This window comes from Paramormyrops kingsleyae, chromosome 6, assembly GCF_048594095.1.
Source record: "Paramormyrops kingsleyae isolate MSU_618 chromosome 6, PKINGS_0.4, whole genome shotgun sequence".
Lineage (NCBI taxonomy): Eukaryota > Metazoa > Chordata > Actinopteri > Osteoglossiformes > Mormyridae > Paramormyrops > Paramormyrops kingsleyae.
This window is the reverse complement of record NC_132802.1, coordinates 13,506,146-13,518,711: the sequence shown is the minus strand read 5'-3', so window position 1 is coordinate 13,518,711 and position 12,566 is coordinate 13,506,146. Positions and strand designations below refer to the sequence as shown.

The window sequence follows — 12,566 nt, the reverse complement described above, 5'->3', positions numbered from 1 at the left end:
TACACTGAGATCCTCCAAACCTCCAGGCTGGTGTTACACTGAGATCCTCCAAACCTCCAGCCTGGTGTTACACTGAGATCCTCCAAACCTCCAGGCTGGTGTTACACTGAGATCCTCCAAACCTCCAGGCTGGTGTTACACTGAGATCCTCCAAACCTCCAGGCTGGTGTTACACTGAGATCCTCCAAACCTCCACGCTGGTGTTACTTTGTGAGATCCTGTAGTCCTCCAATATGGTGTTATGTTCCATCTTTTAACTAGAGCTAGTTACTGACATACTTGTTATGGGACTTCAGGGCGTTAGAATCTGAGGGGGTTTAAAACATGGATGGGAGACAAAATAACTGCTTTCTGATTGGTGCGTTTGGAGAGCAGCTGAAAGCAGTCTGAGGTCTGTAGCGAATCTCTTTTTACTTAAAGAAATTGCAGTGTTAAGAATTGGTCATAAGCTTGTTTTTTCAGCAGCTCTGTTTTGCCAACCATCTCTATTATCTATTGTATCCAAAAAGGTTCATGTGCATCCATAGTAGCAGTGATTTAGAGGCACCAATCTAATAAACTGCATGTCTCTGGACTAGAGGAGAAAACCCACAAGGACACAGTGAGAACATGCAAAGTCCTAGGAAGTGAACCCACAATGCTCGCTCTTCTGTCTGGACCAATAAGATACTTTTGTGGTTTTCATGCTTTTAAAAGAGCGGAAACCCGTGAGAAACAGCAGCTGAAAGTGACACGCTGGTGAAGCCCTTCAAGCCCTCTGTAGTTGTACCCCCCAAAGCCTCAGTTCACTCAATACACTCATGCAGAAATATTACAGAACCTCAGAGTGAGATCCACTCATACCTTCCTGTATTGAAAAAAAAAACGAATGAAAAACAAATCCATGAACTTGTGTTTTATTTTATTTCCTTCCTCTATCTGAGAGATGTTTGCCCAATGGCTGTCTGCCCCGTGGGTGTTTTGTTTGATTCATAGGAAGTTGCATCTTCTTAACACTACAGCTCCTCACTCTTCCTGCTTCAGGGTGTGATTTTAGAATGGGATTTACACAGACCTGCTTCATCCACATCTTCCTCTCGCTCCTCATCATGCTAACAGGTAATTTTTCTGATTTATTCTGTCTAGGAGGAGTGATTTATTGTCTGCCAATTACTTTGCTGATTTATCCACTTAATCATGCAGTGATGTAGCTTTTCATATGCATCCTTCCCTATAAATTCTAGAAATGTATCATAGGAATGTATTCTAGGTAGGACTTGTTTATTGTTGTTTTCCTATAATTATTTTATAGTACGCTATTTTTGATGTACAGAATACGGACGCATGAAATTCATATTTCATATTTCTGCACATCACAGACAACTATATAAATGCTGACATTAAAAGAGGAAACTTAACTGAGAAAAAAGATCCTAATTTCATTTTATGGTTTTTGCAGCAATAGCTAGCTATAACAATAGAGTTAGTGCTGTCAAAATCAGAATCAGAAAACTTTTTTTTTATCCAAAAATTGTTTGTGAGACTGTCCAGTCCACAACCACACCAGATGAAAACAGACAGAACACAGTATCACATACAACAATCTTTGTATAAAAATAAATAAGCATGACACATACAGATGATAAATAAATAGGTAGGAAAATTTGACACTAGAGGGTGGTTAGCGGTCTAGGACTAGGTTTCGAGTCTCCACCCTCTGTGTATGGAGTTGGCATCTTCTTCCTGTATTGTTGTACGGTTTCATCTGGGTACTCCAGTTTCCCTCCACAGTCCAAAAACACATAAAGAACTGGAGTTACTTGAATATCCACTGGCAGGTGTGTGCTCTTCAGTGGGTTCCCACTCCATCCTGGCATATTCCTTGCTCTGCTCCCACAGCTATGAGGAGAGGCTCAGGAGCCGCATGACCCTAAACAGAAGAAAAAGGTACAGAAACAGCATGCGTGGATATAACGTGACAATTAGAGATAGTAAATGTTGCACTCAAAAGGTAATTAATAGATGTTGATTTAAAAATAGGCATTATTGTGTGTATTATTGCACATGTCCTGGTTGATTTACTGATTATACGCTATGATGGCTGTTGGAAAGAATGACTTCCTGAGGCACTTGGTGGAGCATGTTGAGTCTACTGCTAAATGTGCTCTTCTGTCTAACCACAACACTGTGAAGTAGGTGAGCAATATTTTCCACTATCAACCAAATTCTGGACAGCGTCTTCCTCTCTGCCACAGTGTCGTTAGCGTCCGCTTCCTCCTCAAGGACCGACCCAGTGTTTATTGTGCAGTACAATCTCCACCACATCACCCCCCCGACTGGGGGTAACTGGAGACCGACATGTTCTCCTGTCCACTACCAGCTCCTTCGTTTTACTAGTGTTAAGTTGTGGGTGGTTCCAGTCACACCAGTAGACAAAGTTGTCCACCACCATTCTCTACTGCATCATGTCTCCATCACTTATACAACCAAGGCGCAGGTCCTGGGCACACTGGGACTGATGCCATCAGGACACGCTGCTGGGTGGAGTCTGCACAGATCTCTCTTGGTCTTTGATGGGACAGCAAGTGACAGAAGCAGGTATAGGATGGGAAGGAGCCAGGTAAAGTAGTATGGTGGGGGAAAGAGGACTCCCGGTCTGGGTGGGGGGATGAGAGGACTGATGGGGCACTCTGCCTCTGTCTCCTGGCTACTGGACTTGTAGCTGGTGATGGTCTTCATGCCCCTCCACACCTTGCTGGTCTTCTGTTGGAGCTTCTTCTCCAACTTCCTGCTGTAGGCATCCCCGCACTGATCTTGACTCACCACTTTTTCTGAACCCTCTTCGCCCCTTCCTTGCTTCCTGATCTGATTGCTTTCTTCTTCTCATTCTAGAGGGCCTTGATGTCTTTGGTGACTCAGAGCTTATTGTTGGGGAAGTATCATACAGGCTGTACAGGAATGATATCGTTAACGGAGAACTTGATATAGTCTGTGACACAGTCCGTGAGCCCATTGATGTCCTTGCCATGGGGCTCACAGAGAGCTTCCTAGAAATGTTGTTTCAAAGCAATCTTGCAGAGTTGCACTGCAGAGACAGTGTCTTTATACTAATTGGTTGCCTCTGCAGCACTGACTTGCATTGTGGTTGGAGGTACACTAGGTTGAGGTCTGATCTTCTGAGGAGTGGATGGACAGTGGAACTGGATGCCTCTTTGACTTGGGCATACATCATGTCTGCTGCTATTGACCTTTTATTTTTTATTAGTTTTGATTGTTTTGAACTTTCATCATCACCATCAAAGCAAACAAAGGCAGAAGATCCCTCTCCACTGCAACGTATGTAAGCAAATCCTCACCCGGATGAAAAAGCACTGAGTCTCAACATGGCTGATGTCCGGAAAACCTTGAAGAAGGTGAACACATGGAAGGCAGCAGGCCCCGACAATATTGCAGGACGAGTACTCAGGGAGTGTGCTGACCAGCTGGCACACGTCCTTACGGACATCTTCAATACCTCACTGGTGCAGGCTGTTGTTCCATCATGCTTCAAGTCTGCTACTATCATTCCACCATCACGTGTCTTAATGACTACCATCCTGTTGCACTTACTCCCATAATGATGAAGTGCTTCGAGAGGCTGGTAAAAGACACATCATCTCTACGCTGCCCCCTATATTTGACCCATTTCAGTTTGCTTACCGGCCAAACCGCTCCAGAGAAGGTGCCATTTCCTCTGCTCTTCACCTAAGCCTAGGACATTTGGAGGACAAGAACACACATGTACGAATGCTGTTTGTTGATTTTAGTTCAGCGTTCAATACGATCATCCCCCAGCAGCTGGTGAGCAAACTGGGGCCCCTGGGTATCAGCACACCCATGTGTAACTGGCTGCTGGACTTCCTCACTGCCAGGCCACAGTCAGTGAGAGCGGGTAACAACATCTCCAGCTCCATCTCTCTCTCCATCGGTTCCCCTCCAGGCTGTGTCCTCAGTCCTTTGCTGTTCATGTTGCTGACTCACAACTGCTGTGCTGCATCTGCCTTGAATCACATCATAAAATATGCGGATGACACAACAGTGGTGGGTCTCATTAGGAACGACAACGACCTGCCCTGTAGAGAGGAGGTGAAGCGACTGGTGGGATGGTGCAGGGATAACAACCCGATCCTGAATGTGGAGAAGACCAAGGAGATGATCATCGACTTCAGGAGAAAACAGCCCAGTCATTCACCACTCGTCATCGACAACAATGCCGTAGAGGTGGTCAGCAGCATCAGATTCCTGGGGGTGCAGATAACTGGAAACCTGGACTGGTCACCAAACACAACTTCACTGGTAAAACGGGCACAGCAGAGGTTGCATTTCCTGCTCAGGATGAAGAGAGCACACCTTTCCTCTCACCATCCTCAGGACTTTCTACCGAGGCACCATAGAGAGCGTGCTGACCAGCTGTATCTCCATCTGGTTTAGCAGCTCAAAATCCTCAGACAGAAAATCGCTGCAGAGAGTGGTGAGGACTGCAGAGAGGATCATCAGGACTTCTCTTCCATCCATCCAGGACATTGCACTCAAACGCCATTAGACTCCTGAACTCTTAACTCATGACAGCCCCTCCCCAATCCCCTCCCCACACTCCCCCTCTCTCCATCCATGCACATGTCACTTTTTCAAGAACTTTATGCACTATATGTCTTGCACTAAACTGATATGGTGAGGTACACTGTTTTTTTCTTTTACTGCTGTACTGCAGTTAATATATCTATGTTAGTTCCATTCATATTCCATTTCTATTTATATATATATATATATATTTTTTTTTTTACACACTCTGCCAGGCCGATGGTGAGCATAAAAAAAATGCAACGAAATTTTGTTCTCTTGTGCACTAACCGGTGTATTTTCTGAATGACAATAAAAGTGGCTATTCTATTCTATTCTATTCTATTCTATTCTTAACAACAGTCTTAATAAAACATACTGTCAACTTGAGGAAGAATGGAACGTCTCCGGTCCTCTGTTATCACCGTGTGTCAAACAATACCATAAGTGAAAGGAACTGTGGATCCCGTTATGTGATCGAAGGACGACCTCCATGACTTTACTTAACGAATGTCAGCTTCAGTGACTCTGGTGTCTAAAACTGCCCTGTGACAATAGTCATTCCCCCACCAGCCGAGGAGAAATTCTGTTTGGTGGATCTTCTAGTTGTAGGTAATTATGTCTTTTCAGGTGCTGCAAGATCAGTATTTGTCAACAATAGTCAATGATTGTGTATTATGTCATGTACAATCAAAATATGTGTTGTGATTAGCGTGTGAAGTGAGAGACACACATGTGAAGAAAGCTTCAGCTGTGTTTGCATCACACTCTCCCTCTGTTCTGTGGGTATCTCTCATATTAATACTGAGATATACTGTGAGTGACATATTGGTTATAAAATCCATAGACTCCCTCTCACGCCGTCACACTGTCCCTCTGTTCTGTGGGTATCTCTCATATTAATACTGAGATATACTGTGAGTGACATATTGGTTATAAAATCCATAGACTCCCTCTCACGCCGTCACACTGTCCCTCTGTTCTGTAGGTATCTCTCATATTAATACTGAGATATACTGTGAGTGACATATTGGTTATAAAATCCATAGACTCCCTCTCACGCCGTCACACTGTCCCTCTGTTCTGTGGGTATCTCTCATATTAATACTGAGATATACTGTGAGTGACATATTGGTTATAAAATCCACAGACTCCCTCTCACGCCCGTCACACTGTCCCTCTGTTCTGTGGGTGCAGCTCGTCCCACGGTGTCCGTGTCCTGGGTGGAGGGGCCCAGCGGGGACTCGGCGCTGCTCTGCTCCGTTCAGGACTTTTACCCAGAGAGCATAGAGCAGGTTTGGCTCCGGGATGGACTCCCACTGAACGTGACCCCTGACAGACGCAGCTCAGTAAACCCAGACGGCTCCTACACCCTCAACTCCTTGTCTCTGACAGCAGCGCATGCTGAGGATGTGCTCTGTTCCTGCTGGGTCAATCACTCCTCTCTGGACCTGCCCTCAAATACACATTTCAGTGTAAAGAACAAAAAACAGGTGCTCATTGGATTACTGTCCTATCACCAAGATACATATATAAAGCTACGCAATAGACATAAATATTAGTTGATTAGTTTCGCTATGTGGTGGGTGTGGCGATGCGCTACATCAGCGGATAGTCCCTCAACCTGACATGATCGTATTTCAAACAGCTGTGATTCTCTTTATTCACACAGATGCTGAGGGCATCATCACCATCAAAGCAAACAAAGGGCAGAAGATCCCTCTCCACTGCTATGTATCTGAGGACAGTCTTAATAAAACATATACTTTCAACTGGAGGAAGAATGGAACCTCTACAGTCATCTGTTATTACCGTGTGTCAAACAATACCATGATTGACAGCAACTGTGGATCCCGTTATGTGATCGAAGGACGACCTCTGCAACTTTACTTAACGAATGTCAACTTCAGTGACTCTGGTGTCTACAACTGCTCTGTGACAAAACTCGCTCCCCCACCAACCGAGGAGAAATTCTGTTTGGTGGATCTTCTAGTTGAAGGTAATTATGTCTTTTCAGACGCTGGATTACCAGTCTTTGTTAACAATAGTAAATGATTAAGGTCACACACAATAATAAGCAATAATCTGTTATGTTACATTCAACCAAAATGTGCTGAACTATAATAATAATAATAATAATAACAATAATAATGCATTTTATTTGTGGGCGCCTTTCTAAAACCCAAGGTCACCTTACAACTGGGCACTTAATGGAGAAATGCACATGTGTGATTAGCGTGTGAAGTGAGAGACACACGTGTGAAGAAAGCTTCAGCTGTGTTTGCATGACCCTCTTCAAGAAAATGTCACTGTTCTGTCCTCATACACCCAGCTGACTGCTAAAGTAATTATATTGGTTATAAAATCCATAGACTCCCTCTCACGCCCATCACACTGTCCCTCTGTTCTGTGGGTATCTCTCATATTAATACTGAGATATACTGTGAGTGACATATTGGTTATAAAATCCATAGACTCCCTCTCACGCTGTCACACTGTCCCTCTGTTCTGTGGGTATCTCTCATATTAATACTGAGATATACTGTGAGTGACATATTGGTTATAAAATCCATAGACTCCCTCTCACGCCCATCACACTGTCGCTCTGTTCTGTGGGTATCTCTCATATTAATACTGAGATATACTGTGAGTGACATATTGGTTATAAAATCCATAGACTCCCTCTCACGCCCATCACACTGTCCCTCTGTTCTGTGGGTATCTCTCATATTAATACTGAGATATACTGTGAGTGACATATTGGTTATAAAATCCACAGACTCCCTCTCACGCCCATCACACTGTCCCTCTGTTCTGTAGGTATCTCTCATATTAATACTGAGATATACTGTGAGTGACATATTGGTTATAAAATCCATAGACTCCCTCTCACGCCCATCACACTGTCCCTCTGTTCTGTGGGTATCTCTCATATTAATACTGAGATATACTGTGAGTGACATATTGGTTATAAAATCCATAGACTCCCTCTCATGCCCGTTACACTGTCCCTCTGTTCTGTGGGTATCTCTCATATTAATACTGAGATATACTGTGAGTGACATATTGGTTATAAAATCCACAGACTCCCTCTCACGCCGTCACACTGTCCCTCTGTTCTGTGGGTGCAGCTCGTCCCACGGTGTCCGTGTCCTGGGTGGAGGGGCCCAGCGGGGACTCAGTACTGCTCTGCTCCGTTCAGGACTTTTACCCAGAGAGCATAGAGCAGGACTGGCTCCGGGACGGACTCCCACTGAACGTGACCCCTGACAGACGCAGCTCAGTCAACCCAGACGGCTCCTACACCCTCAACTCCTTGTCTCTGACAGCAGCGCATGCTGAGGATGTGCTCTGTTCCTGCTGGGTCAATCACTCCTCTCTGGACCTGCCCCTCAACTACACATTTCAGTGTAAAGAACACAAAACAGGTGCTCATTGGATTACTGTCCTATCACCAAGACACATATATAAAGCTATGCAATAAACATAAGCAGTGGTTGGTTTTAAATTTGATCTTTTGTACATATCTGCTATCTCATGAAAATGTTTCCAAAATGTAATATTATGACGTATTTGTTTACCATTTCAGTTTTTTATTCCACAGAATGATGTTATTTAATATTTTATATGTTATTTCGTTGCAGTTGGAGTGGCAGTTCCAATCTCTGGAATATTTTGTGTGACGATCATTTTCCTTGTTTTTGCACTGTTTAAGATATTCCGTAAGTTTTTATACTTTCTTGTATGTATAATGAATTATACCTATAATATGCCTAATATGGTGCTTCCTAGGATAGGAAGCAAAGAAGTGGTCAATATTGTTCTTCCTGAGTGATGTAACTTTTTTTCCATTTTCTTTTTTTCAGAAAACGTCCACTGTCGCTCGTTTGAATCCATCCACACCCCTGCCACTGAAACCCAGGACTCACCAATACATACAACTTATTCCAAAGTCTGAGACCATTGAATACAACACATATCATTTGATTTTCTTCATGTCTTATTCTGCCTTGCACTTAAGATATGATGACAAAAAAGTTGAGGCTGTATAGGAAATCATTTAAAAACATAAAAGTGGAAAGAAAACATTTTCAGTGCATAATTATATATTTTTGTTGAATGTACTGCTGATGATGCTTGTAAATCCATATTATGCCTTTCAATGTGGTTTATGCTTGCATACATATGAAAAATGTTAATTTAAAACAATGCTATTTTCTGTAGAATTAAACAATATTGAGTAATTGGTTAATTTTTTTTTTTTTTACCTATGACTAATATTCTTTAGCTTCTTTCAATGTTTTCTTATAGTTTTTGATTCTATCAGCAATGATAGTTTTCTTGACTCTAATGTTTGGATTTTGATTCTGCCATTGTTGAGCCCATTGTTGACCTATAACATCAAAAGGATCTTATTGCTGAAATATATCAGTCAGGAGAAGGGCAAAAATGCCATGGCATTAGATATACCATGGAACACAATGAAGACAGTCATCAAGAAGTGGAGAAAATATGGAACAACAGTGATGTTACCAAGAACTGGACGTCCCTCCAAAATGGACAAAAAGACTAGATGAAAACTGGTCAGGGAGATCAAAGTTCAAAGAAGAGCATTCAAGACATGCAAGAGACCAAGGAGTCACCGATGAAGATTGAGGAGGTCAGTGAATGGAAGGATCATTGAGGTTTTCCCAGAACAGATGGGTCTTATTCGGATATGGGTGGGTAGTCATCCCTCCATTGGGGAAGCCACATGAGAAATAAGTTAAAAACCGCCTTCATTAATCTTCATACAAGTATTCATTGAGTTAACTCAGTGATGCCTCTAAGCCAAAGTAGCATATAAAACGTGCAAGTGTCCAAATTTGTTTACATAATTGGTCATCAAAGCGTTCCAAAATATTCACATACAGCATACACTAACCATAATGTTAACTCTGTTATATCCAGCTATTATTCTGCTTATTGAGATAAGTGTTGTGACATACACTGCCTGACCAAAAAAAAGTTGTCATTTGAATTTATATCAGCAAATACTTAAGAACCAATGACTTTATCATTATTACAGCTCAGCTACGTTATGCAGCAATAAAGTGAAGTCAGCTGAGTACCTGAATCTACTGAATGGCCAGGTTACACCTCCATCCATCATCAATGGAGTTTTCTCTTCCCTGTTGGCATGGGCATATTCCAGGACAAGGATGCCAAGATTCATTGGGTTTGAATTGTCAAAGAGTGGTTCAGGGAGCATGAGGAATCATTTTCACATATGACTTGGTCACCACAGAGTTGTGACCCTAACCCGATTGAAGGTCTTTGGGATGTGTTAAAGAAGGCTTTATGGAGTGGTTCAACTCACTTGTCAATACAGGATGAGAAATTAATGCAAATCTGGATGAAAATAAAGGGTGAGATGTTGCATAAGCTTGTGGAAACAATGCCATGACAAATGTGCGCCATAATCAAAGCTAATGGAGGTCCAACGAGAAATTCAAATGATGACTTTTTTTTTTTGGCCAGGCAGTGTATACCATACTATAAAGATTTAAAAATAACCAAATATACCAAAAAATAGTTTGCAATATCCTTGCCCTGCTACAAAAAATGTCTGCACCTTGTATCTCAAGACTAACATCAACATGAGTACCAGATGATTACAAATGAGATTATTGCAAATGACTCCATGAGTAGCTGATGATTGCAAGAACATCTTCTAAATTTGTAGTATGTGATGATGCCTGAACTTTATTTATTTATTATATATCTCTGCTATGACTTATTTCTTGACATCTGTACCAGAACACCTAAATACAACGTAACAATCAACGTAATAGCTGACCTTCCCAGCTTCAGCTGAACTTCCGATGTGTTATATTTTTTTCTTTTAGATTTGAATAGAATTCCCTCGCCGGTTCCATTAGAGCTACAGCTTCAGCTTAGAATTGGAAGCATCACGTCCAGCCTTCAGACAGATTGTTTTTTCTGCAAGAATATTGATGTTTGTTCTGGCCTTCTTCTGTACAGTATCAGTTTTATGGTACAGCCCCCAAAATACTGCATGCAGAATTAATTTTTGTGGGCTGAGGGTTTGAGGGCTCCTCTGGCGCTCTATAATCCCCCCCCCAGCACATGCCCCTCACATGACCTGGCTCTGACATTAACACCTGGGTGGCGCAGGGGCTCTGCCCCAACTCTTTGAGTTATCTGAACAGGAAATTCCATCCTGGTGTTTTTGAAACAAAGTTTGTTAGCTGGAGATGAAAGTAAGTGGCCATTGTAAGCTGTGAAATACTCACCTGGGTAGGGTTACCTTGGATGTTTTCTTTTTTGAGATTTTTTTAATTATATGCATGCGTTCAGATCAGTTTACTCAAGTGGGACACTGATTTCTATGCATAATGAGTAAGAAACCTTTTACTTTTGTTAAACCCATAGTATATATAACTGACAAATCAAATACACCAGCAGAAGAAAAACTATTTCCAGGCTACGTGTGACTACTTATTAGTAACCAATAATAAATATTTGTTACATAGACTACAGAACCACCCAAAAAGCCATTTGTATCAGTAACATCGTATGTTATACAACAAATATTGCTTGTTCTTTTGTTATAATTCACAAAAGACATCACAGATAGGTGCCAACACAAAAAATGGCAAGAAAGGATTTTGTCAACATCTCTCCACAGGGATAAATGTCAGGATTTTCTGTCTGGCACTACATTTCACATATTATTCTGTAGCTAGAAAGGATTGTTACTGTTCCAGTACTAAAATAGTTTATTCAATTAAATGTCTATTTATTTAATATCAGTTTAAAAACTGACTTTTTGAATAATTATAGCATGCCTATGAGAGAAACTCAAAATTCTAATGAGATTTGCTTAGATTCAAATAAGGGTCATCGTGCTTTAGATCAAGATGAAGGGACAGAGTTTTATTCAAAAGGTCAAAGGGCAAGAAAAGGCTCTTCATTTCCTGTGAAATTCAGGGAGGATAGGGTCTGTGCCATGACCGTGAGGTCATCACCCCTGACAGCCGCATGAAATAATGACTGAGTGCATGAAATAATGTTTTTTCATCAACTATGATTCAATACTCGCAGCTCAAAATGTCACCGCACATTACAAGACAGAATTTAACACAGAATGCTGGGTAATAAATCAATCAGTGGCAATGTCAGCGTGAACCCATAGAGACAAAGATTACATCTTACAGTACAGGGGTGACGAGGCACGGATGTTTATCGGCGTGCTTAACATTTGTCTGAAATATTCAGCACCTCAGAGAGCTAAGGAACTGCAACCACAGACTGCCAAAAGACACCAAGCAGCAGAGTGAGGTCTATATGCACTGCATTTCACCACTGTTTACCTGTACTTGTCATGTCCTGCCCATCATGTGTGTGTCTGGTCCTACCATCTCCATTCAAGCCACGCCTGTTACTCGTCATGTATAAAGTACCTGCTTGTCTTGTGCTCCCCAGTCCAGTCACTGTCATCCTCTGCACCGTGACCAGTGACTCCCCCCTTTGTTGCCATGTTCCTGATCCTGCTCCTCGCTACCCTCGGTCTCCCTTCTGTTTGACCCCTCAAGGTTCTTTTCTTTCATTTCCTTGGTTTCTGTTTTGTTCCGGACTGCCAGTAAACCTCCCACGGTTTTTCCTATGGCTGTATCTGGGCCCTCCCTCCTTTGTATTGTGACAGTACTATTTACACTGGCTCATTGTTGTTTATTGTTGTCTACTGGGGTGCATTATATTTTATTGGTAACACTGTACTTGAAGGGGCACAAGTCAGTTACTACTCAAGTACAAATCATGATCAAATTTAGTAACTGCATGAAATTCATGACCTGTTATGACTTATTGATGATAAGCCAACATGGGATCAGTGCATAGTTTCTGGTTAATGCATTAAGTAAGAGTGTGCTACTACTTTATTTGTGCCCCATCAAGTAAAGTGCTAGCTTTTTACTTTAGTTTTT

General features: G+C 42.0%; 1 protein-coding gene across 1 annotated transcript; it reads left to right on the top strand.

Moving 5' to 3' along the window:
• The first annotated feature begins 984 nt into the window (after positions 1-984).
• LOC111855649 (tyrosine-protein phosphatase non-receptor type substrate 1) lies at positions 985-8,822 on the top strand. The gene is made up of 5 exons (XM_072713701.1): positions 985-1,098; positions 6,251-6,577; positions 7,710-8,006; positions 8,223-8,300; positions 8,445-8,822. The coding sequence occupies exons 1-5, from the start codon at positions 1,038-1,040 to the stop codon at positions 8,534-8,536; spliced, it is 855 nt and encodes a 284-aa protein (XP_072569802.1). The 5' UTR covers positions 985-1,037; the 3' UTR covers positions 8,537-8,822.
• The last annotated feature ends 3,744 nt before the right edge of the window (positions 8,823-12,566 follow it).